The sequence below is a fragment of the Lactuca sativa genome, chromosome 1 (assembly GCF_002870075.4).
Source record: "Lactuca sativa cultivar Salinas chromosome 1, Lsat_Salinas_v11, whole genome shotgun sequence".
Lineage (NCBI taxonomy): Eukaryota > Viridiplantae > Streptophyta > Magnoliopsida > Asterales > Asteraceae > Lactuca > Lactuca sativa.
Genome location: NC_056623.2, coordinates 92,470,015 through 92,482,905, shown reverse-complemented (window position 1 = coordinate 92,482,905; position 12,891 = coordinate 92,470,015). Strand labels below are relative to the sequence as shown.

General features: G+C 32.7%; 2 protein-coding genes across 2 annotated transcripts; both read right to left on the bottom strand.

Moving 5' to 3' along the window:
* Positions 1-4,379: 4,379 nt before the first annotated feature.
* Positions 4,380-7,002, bottom strand: LOC111915899 (ER lumen protein-retaining receptor). Its single transcript, XM_023911535.3, has 6 exons — positions 6,680-7,002; positions 5,795-6,060; positions 5,590-5,705; positions 5,040-5,113; positions 4,751-4,814; positions 4,380-4,659 (listed from the first exon to the last, which is right to left on the bottom strand). The coding sequence occupies exons 1-6, from the start codon at positions 6,768-6,770 to the stop codon at positions 4,623-4,625; spliced, it is 648 nt and encodes a 215-aa protein (XP_023767303.1). The 5' UTR covers positions 6,771-7,002; the 3' UTR covers positions 4,380-4,622.
* A 1,575-nt stretch (positions 7,003-8,577) lies between these two features.
* LOC111915898 (PLASMODESMATA CALLOSE-BINDING PROTEIN 3) lies at positions 8,578-12,605 on the bottom strand. Its single transcript, XM_023911534.3, has 3 exons — positions 12,192-12,605; positions 12,045-12,078; positions 8,578-8,973 (listed from the first exon to the last, which is right to left on the bottom strand). Exons 1-3 carry the CDS (start codon positions 12,484-12,486, stop codon positions 8,718-8,720), a joined length of 585 nt encoding a protein of 194 aa, XP_023767302.1. The 5' UTR covers positions 12,487-12,605; the 3' UTR covers positions 8,578-8,717.
* Positions 12,606-12,891: the final 286 nt, after the last annotated feature.

Here is a 12,891-nt window from a genome sequence, read left to right as displayed (position 1 = left end):
CACAGAGAATAAAACTTTACAAAAGAGAGTTTTCTTGGAGAAGATTCGGTAAAATTGTTCTTCGAAAGGTAAGGTTTTTACAGGTCATGATCTTTTTGAGTTTTCAACATTTCTTGAAATGGGTTCTTACTTATTGTGTTTATGCAGAAGGACGTAATGGCTTCTCAGACAAAGGGTACGTTGACCCCTTTACTAGCATACATGAGCCATTTTCTAGCTTGAATGAAATGGATTTTGAGCTCCACGACATTTACATGGACCACGAACCAGAGGAAGAATTTGTGACCTCACTTGAGAAATGTAAGGATATTTTCCTAAATTTTCTATTAAGCGACGAAAACCTACACAATTCTAGTATGGCCGTAACATCCCAAAATTCAAGCCCGAAAATTTCATTTTTGAATTAATAATTTAATAAACATTTTTACCAAAATATGGTCAAGTAAAACGTTACAAAATCATAATGTTGTGTCCCAAACCATGACATCAAAAGTAATGAAAATCAGAGTACAATCCCAGAACTCAATGCGGAAACCATGTGTGTGTGTGATGCGATGCTACAACGTCGACTCCTTCCTCTTCGACGAAGAGGTACCTGAAACCAAAACCAAAACTGTAAGCACAAAGCTTAGTGAGTTCCCCCATCATACCACATACCATACAATATCGTCGGTATCTTTCAACCGGTAACCTTCATCGGTATCTTTCAACCGGTAGCCATCATCGGTATCTTTCAACCGGTAATCATCATCGGTATCTTTCAACCGATAACCGTCATCGGTATCTTTCAACTGGTAATTGGGGACTATTTCACCTCCTACCGTTAGCATACAACAACAGATATAAGCATACAGTCAGGCATATCCAGGTACTGACCTACCCTTTGGTCCTAAGGACCACTGTCAGGGAAACTAATCCTTACTATACACATAACATATCATACAGATAAATCGCATGACCAAAGCACATAACCAGACCAAGATAATTATCAAAAAGACAATCATCTTCTAAATACCCCCTTTTTGGTGGGCCGACATTGTGGCCTTAGACCCATCCCTGCTGGAAGGTAACTCACCTCAATGTCGTGCAGGGTTTGAATTATCCTCGGCGCATAAGTCGACTCCCTTCGACTCCTCGATCCCTACACGACAATCTTCAAGTCAACACATAGCACGTGCAACCCTAAACAGAGTTAGTCCAAGTCTAGTCAAAGTCAACTTCAAGTTGACCCGACTCACCGAGTTGGCCATCAACTCGTCGAGTCCCTAACCCTTTACTCGTCCTTATCCACGACTCGACGAGTTCCTCTCTCATATGAACATCGTATGAACCTCATCCGACTCGCCGAGTTGTATGAACACTCGTCGAGTCCACCTTCATCTGATGAACAAGTCCTGTCCTCGACTCGCCGAATTGTATGAACAACTCATCGAGTTCATCTCCACTCTTAAGGAGATTGCCTTGGACTCGCCGAGTCTGTTCTAGCACCCGTCGAGTCCCATGAACTCCAGGTCTAAAATTACGTCCAATGCATTGGGTCACTCTTTATGTCCGACTACAACCCTTCTAACACTCAATTGAATTCTTTTGACCCTCAACAGATATGGGACTCAAAGCCTTGGACTCGTCGAGTCCCAGGAACGAACTCGCCGAGTCGGTCATGTCCACACTCTAAATCCTCGATTTCTGATGTACAACCTTTGATCATAAGATAAATCCAAGCTTCTACAATCGATCTAGCACGTAAAGTTACAAACTTTACGTGCTTGCATGGGACTTTGAGCTCAAAAAGACATAAAACAAGATCTTATGATGCATGGGACCTTTCATGGGTGCAAAAGTAGCCCCCAACTGCCTTGTGACTCCCCTAATGACTTGATTCAGAAGCCCCAACCCCCAACCATGTTTGCAATCATGGTTGGTCATCAAAAAAAAAAATGGCTTATAAAAGCCCTAAATCTCCCCAAAGAGGGATCTAACAAATGAAAGAGCAATGTTACAACTTTTTACCTTCAATGAGCTGTAGAAGGTGCACAAACTCGGGTTCCCTTGGTCTCTACTCGTTTCCTCAAGCTTTTCTCCTTCCTTCTTAAGACCACAAGCACCAAAATCCACCAACAAGGCTTAGATTGCTTCAATAACGGCTAGGGTTTCAATGAGAGGTGTTCTGGGAGCATAAGGGATGTTATGGCCGACATAATATTGTTTAAATAGGGTGCAAACCCTCAGATTAGGGTTTTTGTCCAGACAGGGTCTACTCGTCGAGTCCATCGCTTAAATCCCGCGTCCCATCCCGCTTCTACTCGGCGAGTTGGTCCTTCAACTCGCCGAGTCCAATGCCAAAAATGCAAAATACTTAGATAAAAAAAAATACATACCAAGAACCAGGTGCTACAATGGCAGATGAAATCAGAGCATAAGTGTACCATTCTACTAATTGGCAAAGTGATGAAGACAAACAGAAGGTATGGAAAAACAACTATAGAATCCATGACCTAACCATCAAGTGTAACAAGATGGTACCAAATTAAGCTTGGTAACATCTTTGAATCCCTTACACAGCTGAAGTTTTGTGTCACCAATTATGTCGTGTCACATGGTTATAGAATCTACTTTGAAAAATGTGATACTAAAAGAATTGTAGCTAGATGTGGCAAGAGGAAGGAGGAGAGTAAATGCTCTTTTAGACTTTATGTTGCATGGATATACAAGGAAATATCTTTTCAGATCAAAGCTATGAATAGTGACCATAAATGTTCTAGACAGATTAAGTTTGGGTCCATTGTTTCCCTTAAATGGATCGAAAGACATTATGTGACTGAAATTGCAAACAAGTCAAAGATGAAACTTCAGGAACTGATTGATGACATCAGACAAAGGTATAGGTGTGTGGTATATATAAGACAAGTTAGAAAGAAAGGAAATGGGTCAAAATTTTCATTGAAAGTAAACCCACTGAGCATTATGCAAGGATATGAGATTATACCTAAGAATTGTTAAGGTAAAACCCAAGGTCCACATGTCAAGTTGGTGTAACAACCAATCCAGATGGAAAGAATTATTTTCATAGGTTTTACATTTGTTTCAAATCATTAAGTGTTAGCTGGAAAAAGAGGGGGTAGGAGAGTAATTAGGCTTGATGGGCTCTTTCTAAAGGGTCAGGTGAAGGATGAACTACTAACATCCATTGGTAGAGATGCCAACAACCAGGTCTATCCATTTGCCAGGGTTGTTGTTGATGTGGAAAATAAGTCCAACTAGACTTGGTTTCTTGAGCTCATCGGTGCTGATCAACATAAAGTAAATTCTTTATAAATTATGAGTCATTTTCTAATTATTTATAAATACTTACATATATGATGGTTTTTGTATAGGGTTTATTGCAATTTGTTAAAGATATATTACCACATATGGAGCACAGGTAATGTGCTCGACACATATATGCAAATTTTAGAAAAGCTTACATTGGATTGGAGTTCAAGAAGCTTTTTGGGGCTGTAGTTATGAGTTGTGTGGAAGGTGATTTCAAGAGACACATGGACGCAATTAAAAAGCTCAATCCTAGTCAAGGTTCTAAATGGCGTGAGGCGTGGCGTGGCGGCAAGGCCAAGCCTCAAGTTTAACGAGCCATGGCGAGCCATGGCTGTTTTCAAGGCGTGATGTAAGGCGGCGATTTTGTATTAATTTAAAATTATATTACCACATAAATATAAATTTATATTAAATATAACTACTTTTTAGAAGTGTTAGATCAATAACTAATAACAAAAAGTTAACAAAAACCACAATACTTGTATCTCCGATTTGAAAACACATAACAAAGAGCAAAAAAATGTGTCTCAAGCGAAAAAACATGCGCCATAACACGCCATGGCGCGCCATATCACGCCTTGCCACGCGCCACGCCTAACAACAACGTTATGAAGCTTTTCGTAACGGCGAAGTCACGCCTCAAACCATGGCGCGCCTTTTAGAACACTGATCCTAGTGCATATGAGCATCTGATGTCCAAAGAACCCCAAACATGGTGTAGAGCTTATATGAGTACATAGTATGTTTGAGAGGTAGTAGAGAATGGTTTATGCTTCAACTTTATCATTAAACATCTATCTTCCTCCATCAAAAACACTATAAGCAATAATAGTTGGCTCAAACAAGTTTTTTTTTTGGTAAAATATCAGGGTTTTTTAGAAAAAAAAGTTGGGTTCCTTGAAATTTGTTTTGTCGATTACCGTTAAACCAAAGAATAAAAAAATACGTCTTTTTGAAAAAGAAAAAAAAAAAGTTTAGGTTTAAAACTTTTTTTTTTTTTTTGAAATGTTAACACATGTGTGCTATCTACAAACAAAATCAAAAGATCTTACAAACCACAAGTGATATCAATAAAAAAGAATGCACGCTTGCATTATATATTGAAGATTGAAGATATGATACGACCAGTCAACCCAAAAGGAATACTATATAATCACTCATACATATAAGGTCCCTTTTTTTTTTTTGTGGTCTTACATCCCCATTCTCGAAAATTGCTAAAAAACCACATAACCATTTAAAATAAAACTAAAACGAATGAAATTGTCCTACATTCTTCTTCCAACTACATTCATCAAAAAAAGACAACTTCAAGCTGGTAATTGGAGCCTTACATTGTTCTTCCAACTACATTCATCAAAAAAAAAAAAAAAAAAATTAAAAGTTAGTTTTTTTAGAAGATCATGTTTTCTTGAAAGATAGATGATGTGGCACTTACCTTTCAAAGTAGTAATAGAAGAAATCAGCATATAGCAATGTCTGGACTACCCCTGCTATCCATGCTACAACACCAAAAGTGGAATTAGGTAATGTTTGGTATCACGGAATTGGAAAAAGGAATGGAATCGTTCATTCCGTTGGAATGATAACAAAAGAAGCTCTAATATTAATCTCTGATCCATTTTATATAGAATAGTTTTAAAATTTTTGCATATAAAGTTCATATGAAAATGTACTATATTCTGTAAGGCCTATATAATCTGAGAGAGAGAGAGAGAGAGACATACTGATCCAATGGACAAAATGTGGTTCAGTGAAGTAACGATAGATCCAGTTAAAAATGTATAAACCTCGGTATGCTCTGCAAAAGGCCAATAATATTAGGTTTCTTTACATAAAATAGCTACATATTTTAATCTTTTTGTTCAAATTACAATGTTTTTTAAAGAAAAAGATTGAACATACAAAAGCTGTAATAGAAAAAAGATGAAGTGAGTTGCTATAACTAATACTCCCTCCGTCCCAAAATAATAGTCCACAGACAAAAAAACACACAGTTTAAGAAAACATTAATTACCATTAACTTTATTAAATGAAATGACAATCTTATCCTTTTGTTGCATTTAATTCTATGGTAGTTGCATTTAATTTTATGGTAATTTAACTAATAATTAGGGGTATTATGGTAAAAGACATATTTATTTTTAGAAATAGACAATTATTTTGGGACAAACCAAAAAGGAAACATGAACTATTAATATGGGACGGAGGGAGTAATACACAAACAAACAAAAGCACTTCCAATCAAGAAAATGAAAGAAATTAGAAATTGATTACCCAAGAAGAAAAACATATTGTCCAGTCAAGTTATCAATGTTTCTAGTTCTTTGCAGCAATACCAGTTGTGGAAGAATTGCAACTGCTTCCAAATATAATGAAAATGTCCACATTACCTACAAAAAAAATGGTGGCTTTTTGCATGATGAGTTGAAAGTTGAGTGAAATATCTAATATTTGAATGGAAAAATGTTTCTTTTTTTACCTCTTTAAAAGTGAACTTCTCGTGTACAAATAGGGCCAAAAGCATACAAGGAATCATGAGGAGATAATGGCGAAAGGTGTCTTGATCTTTATCATATGATCTACGAACAACTCTGTGGTGTCTTATGTACCACACAATAGAGAAAGAGCTTCCTAGAAAGATTAACTTCATCACAGTATTGTATACTGAGATAAAGTCAGTAACTATATCCAAGTAGCGAGTAGCAAAGACAAGTGCATACAGTTCCTGAGTCTTCAATGATACCCCTGTATGTAAAAGAATTAAGAGATCAAAGATAGTTGCATGTATTTGTGTATACAGTTTTCATCCATTCTCCATTAATGGATATGTTACGTGATCAACTGAATTTGAGATGAACAATGCAAAGGAAGTGAGAAATTCATCTTGGACAAACAACTAAACATGGTACCATTCTCCATTAATGAAAATGTTAAATGATCAAAGGAATTTATGAACGTTATATGACAACTGAAAGCTCTTAACAAGTCCCATGTTAGGTCATCTGACATTGCAGAGTCTATTTTGTTTTGTAGATCGCAAGGATATGATATTAGGTGAATTTAGAAGGAGTCGCACTGTGTATAATCCATAATGAACCGAAAATGATGTTGACAAATAGCAGAAGGTAATAGAAGAAGCTGAACCTCTCCCATTTCATCTATATGCTACAATTTCAGTAAAACCACAATTTTCATCAACGAGTAATCTAAAAAACCACATCGCCTACAAATCGATCACCTCGTGAATCCTTCGAGTCCGAAAACCCACAATTTCAAATTAAGAAAGGAAAAAAAAATGAAGCAAAAACCTAATATCATCAGCTGTTCAGGAACTGCTCATTGAACATTAAACAAGGAAGGGTACCAGCGCATGATTTGATGGTGTGGATCTTGAGCAGTAATACAAGGACACTCGCCAAATGCGTCATGTCCCCTGCAAGTCTGAATATATTCATGTTTCTCTCTGTGTTTTTGGTGCTCTGAAGAAAAGAAATCAATCGTCAAAAACTCGAACAGATCTGCTTGGAAGAATGATTTCAAACAGATCTCCCCGATTGATCCAAACAGACGAAAAAATCGTTTTGTCCCTGCGATTATCTGAGCTCGGTGTTCGTGCGTGTGGAGATTGGGGGATGCGAGATGAATCGGGTCGGTTTTTTTTAGGTTCGCAGAATAACAAAAGAATCAGTTACGGATTGGAAGTGGTTGATAGGTAAGTTTAAAGTTTCCCTTAATTTTGAAGTTTCCATTTTTACAAAATGACCCCAACTATTTCATCTTTTTTCACTTACTTCCTCCATATTTAAAGTATTTTTTAGAAATAATCTTTTCCAAAGTTTCTTCATTTCTAATTATGTACCACATTTTTATATTGCGTTAATTTATATTCATACAATTTAATGACATAAGATTGTTATTATACTAAAATTAATACTCCAATTAAATTATCAATATTAACGTATATACCTCATATTAATTTAGCCAAAATTAATAATGAATAACCTTCGTTTCGACTTTTCTTTGTTATTCGAACATTGATGTTGGTTATTTTTGATCGATAGTTTTTGTTATAAATAAATAAGTAAGATTTTATAATAATATTTGCACAGATAATATTCGATGGACAATCTTTGTTATAAAAACAAATTTCAGAGAAAAAATATGTGTCATCAATAACTCCATCCACGATATACAATTTGTACCCTTAAACAAATATTTGTCATACCTATTTGAAAATTCAAAATAGACTACATTTAGATGATAAATTTAAATCCATGAGAGCTTTAATAAGAAGCTCTAGAGAATTCATGAAATCTTTTGTTTAAGATTTGACGTTATATATCTTGTTCTATAAATATTGTGACGTTAGTTGTAAGCCTAACAGGTAAAAACATCTACCGATGACGTTTACCTTTTTAAATGATAAAATTGAATATGATATTCTCTTTATTTGAAAAAATTGATTATAATTGGTATCACAAATATTTGTCATACCTATTTGAAAATTCAAAAGAGACTACATTTAGATGATAAATTTAAATCCATGAGAGCTTTAATAAGAAGCTCTTGAGAATTCATGAAATCTTTTGTTTAAGATTTGACGTCATATATCTTGTTCTATAAATATTGTGACGTTAGTTGTAAGCCTAACAGGTAAAAGCATCTATCGATGACGTTTACCTTTTTAAATGATAAAATTGAATATGATATTCTCTTTATTTGAAAAAATTTATTATAATTGGTATCAAAAACATCCGATTGATATTATTTTGTACAAAGAATCGTCTGTTTGCGTTTGATGGCATAAAATAATGATCTAGTATTTATGTTGCAACATATCTTCTTTCAAAACGTGACTAAGGCCCCGTTTGATATACATTTTTTCAGGTCCAAACAGATTTTTCTAGCTGAATGGACCAGAAAGACTGTTTGATTTGCATAAAAAAATAGGTCTTTCCTGGTAAGATATGTCTTTCCTAGAAAGCCCCAAAATCATATCTTTCTAGCTGAATGGGCTGGAAAGACAATTATATACCAAACCCCACCTTTTTCTTTCTTTCTTGGATTATTAGTTTTTTTTAAATAACTTTTTTTAATTTTTTTTTATTGAATTATTACTTTTTTCATCATTCAACATAGTCAATCAGCTGTACAATCGAACAACATGCTTTCTATCACAGTCAGAAAACTTTCCCAGACAACACTTTATCAGACAGCACTTTCCCAGACAGAAACTATCAAACGGGACCTAAATATAACCAATGAATTGAACTCAACGAACTTTCAACAAAAACCAACCACTGAACAAGATCAAACAGATAAATAAAAACAATACCAGACATATACTTCCATATATTACAACAAAATTGTCCTAGATCCTCTAACTTATGTGACATGTTATGCTATAAAAACATCAATATGTTGAACACTAAAAAGCTTATGTTTAGAAGCAATATTCTTGAAATAGAAGCGTTTGTTAAAGATTTAGCATTTGACCCTGCAGCCAATGTGGGTACTGTGCCAACCGGATTAAACCCTCTGCCACTCCCAAAAAGCGGTATGATGGTGGATGGCGGTGGTGGTGTAACGGCTGAAATAGGAGTATTGATTGTTGTACTGGCTCCTCCTCCGGGTGTAGGTATACTTCCTCCCGCAGTGCTGATAATAGAAAACATGTAAAAGTAATGTTGATAGGTTGGCCAAATTTCATATAAATCACTGTATTTTTTTAGCCATCAAAATATTATAGTTTTTGCAACCGCTGAGACTTTAGCTTGTTTATAGAAAAACATCACAATATAAAGCTTTGAATTATATAAAAACCAATGTAGTTTAAATTATGTTTGGTTTAACCATCACAATATTTTTTTAATGATTTAACCATTATAATTTTATTTTTTCTCAAGAAATTACAATCAAATATATCTTTATTTTCTTTTGAAATTAATTATAAAGAAGCCAAATTTATGGATTAAAAAAATTTAATTGTTAAATAAAAAATAAAATCAAACTATCGTGTTTTTTAATAGAATGTGGCCTAATAAATTTTTTGTGATTAGCATTCTTGTGTTTGTGTTTGTGTTTGATAATACTTACTATATGATCCTGATTAGCATTCTTGTGTTTGCGTTGGTTCATACTTATTAGGCCTTTGAATAAGGAGATTTTATCACATTAACTAAATCATTTTTATCAAACACACAAATTTTATTCAAGATACACAATTGTAAACAAGCATTTTAAAATTATTGATTATCTCAATATCATCATGTCACGATACAATTCTGTTTTAACTTTCTTGTTTACTCACGTCAATTGTTTTGGAAAAAGAGTAGTGATATCAATTTATATTATTAAAATTCTATATAATTATCAACATATTTCATAATAAGATTATTTTATTCTTATATCTTAAATCTAATGACAAAATCAAATACACTGCGCTTTATGTATTCCTGCTATAATATTTTTTCTCAAAACGATAAATACATACTCATTAATTCTACTCTTAATTCACTAATTCTACTCTTAAGTCTTAATTCTACGTGTCTATCTAAAGCTTAAACCTTCGACATTTAGAAAGAAAAACCTTTTTTCAATAAATCTAATACCTCGGACTACTAAAGCTATGTTTGACGTAGTAGCTGAAAAGGTAGTTGATAGCTGAAAAGCTAGGTGTTAAATAAAAAACTAGTTGATAGCTGAAAAGCTAGCTAACAAAAAATAATGTTTTGTAAACTAGCTGAAATATATAAAATTAAGGGGTGTATCTGGAAAATTTTAAAAAATTTCCTAAAAAACTAGTCTAAGTAGCTTTTCAAAAAACTAGCTTATAAGCTACTTTTTGGTTTACCAAACACGACAATATAAAAAAGCTCGAAAAATAAACTAACTTATCAGCTATGACACGCCAAACACAGCCTAAACCTTTAAAAACATTCTTTCGAACTAAATAATATTTTATGCATATTTCGACCGATTGCATTTCGATCTCATGTGAAAGGAAATGAACATTCCATCAAAAGTGATTTGACCGGTCAAAGATAATGTGGGACCGAGTTAAAGAAATTGTGGGCCAATCACAATCATTTCTCATATTCACTTTTAGTTTTTAATCATGCTCGTCTCCTTTTTCTCTGGAAAGTGATAGAAATAAGAATAAAGTAATCATTACATTCGAAAATCATTCTATTTATACAATACACAAATTTAATTCAGAAGTTATTTTTAATCAAAAAGTACATTAATTTGATAAATAATCAAATATTCGTTACATCATATATCAATTAAATTTACTTACAAAAGTAAAGAAGTTTTATATGAGCAAAAAGGTTTCTAACTGTTAAACTTACCCTTCCTAATAAATAAAGATTTTTTTGTAACATGTCATATTTTCAATAACTTTCCATTTAATTTTATGATATTTTAAATTAATTTTTATTCCACATGTTATTTTATGGTTTTTTTATTTTATTAAATTGTAGATAGTATTATATTCAATAATAAATGTATATCAATTTCATTAATAAACTTTCTTTCTAATTTTAAAATTATCAAATTAAAGATTCATTAATTTTATTTATTTATCTATCTAAATTATTTGTTTAAATTTAAAAGGAAAAAAAAACACTTTGATTTTTATAATTCAATATTTTATTTTTCTTATAAATTCATACTTTTTAAATGTTTAAAATTTTGTATTTATTTATTTATTTTTAAATAAACTCATATAATAAATGAGTCTCATACCTAGTTACTTATAAATTAATATTCATTCAATATGTCAAATTTCATAAAAATCATTATAAGTTATTTTTTAAACTAATATAATTTTTTTTTCTGGTTAAACACTTCAAGTTTGTTTTCTTTAAACATTGCAGATGTTATTCGGTAATGAATTACAAAAACGTTTTGGAAGATTATAATTTTTTTAGTTGTTATTGCTATGATGGTTAAATCATAGAAAATAGTAACTATTTCTTAAATGATTAAATCAGAAAAATATTACATTTTATAGAATTTGGTCTTGTTTATACTAAAAAATAGAAAAAGATATTATGTATCCTATTTCCTAGATTAAGCAAGTGCAACAATTATGCATAGCTAGATATGTTAAAAAAAAAACAATGGCTCAAAATAGTCTTTATTTATTTTATTTTTTTATTTTTTAGATATGGTGTAATATGCATAGTTAGCTATGTTTAACAAATAAATGCAAGTAAATTACAAACATATTATATAAAAAGACCATACATAGTTACATACCTTGATTGTAGTTTTCGGATTTAAAAAAAAAATTTTGTTTTTATCCAAAAGCAACGTATACATAATATGTAAATTTAATATAAACATATATTTATGTTATTAAAATCTAACATCAATGTATAATTAGAATTTAATATAAGTATATATTTAATTATTTATATACAATTATTTGCACGAATTGATCGTATAGTATAATAAATTTTTAGATTTGTTATTACTCTAAAATGAATTAACACATTTATCCTCCAAATCACAATGTCATTACTCATTAATACAAATAAGCGTGACATGCAAGTTTGATTTATCACCAGAACAACTATTTTTGTAATATTTTTAAACATTTTGGTCCATTTTAAAAAAAATCTGTATCTTAAATATATATAATTACCATAAATATATTAAATCAAATAAATTAAAATCCTATGATGATCTTGATTATACCAACATGAAATGAGATTTATTACCTTGGAGAAGCTGGATAAACGCAGGATCCATAACCTTTAGAACATGAAATGAATACAACAAATTACTTAAGAAAAAAATTGAAAAAAAAATGTTTGAATTTTCTGTTAGAGAATTGATAAATGAGAGAATCGTGAAATTGAACTAACTTGGATCGGTTTTAGCAATAGTGGCGGTGCCGGCGAAGTCACAAGATCCGGCAGCCATGGATCTGCGCATGTAATAGCTGTTGAAGGCGTAGGAGGCGTGAGCTTGTATGGTGTTCGGAAGAAAACACAGTCCATTTTGCTGTATTGGTGCGCAATCGGCTCCAGCACCACAGGCGTAGTCGAGTGCCGCCTGTAATGCCTCCCTTGAAGCTTCGCTTCTGACGACGCACCACATCGCCGCCGTGATCCGGCCATATAAGATAACCAGCACCACCGCCTGGTAGAGAATCTCCATTTTGAGAGAGCGTTTTTGAGGTAAAGCGAGACAACTAGTGAGAGTCACGCTTGTGTGTGTGTGTGTTGATAAAAGGAGTCGAGGTGGTGGGACGAATATATGTTCGTTTGCTACGGTTTAAAATAGAAATAAATCTACAAACACAATTAAATAATAGAGTAAATTACACGAATGGTCCCTATGGTTTGGGATAATTTGCGCGTTTAGTCCCTAACTTATTTTTTTAACTCGGAAGGTCCCTACTATTTGTTTTTGTTACGCGCTTGGTCCCTACTGTTTGTTTTTGTTATGCACTTAGTCCTCATATTATCTAAAAATACCATTATTTAAATAGGCAAAAATGATGGGGTAAGTAAGGTAAGGTGAGAGCGGTAGGGTTGAGAGTGTGTTTGTTTAAATAAATTA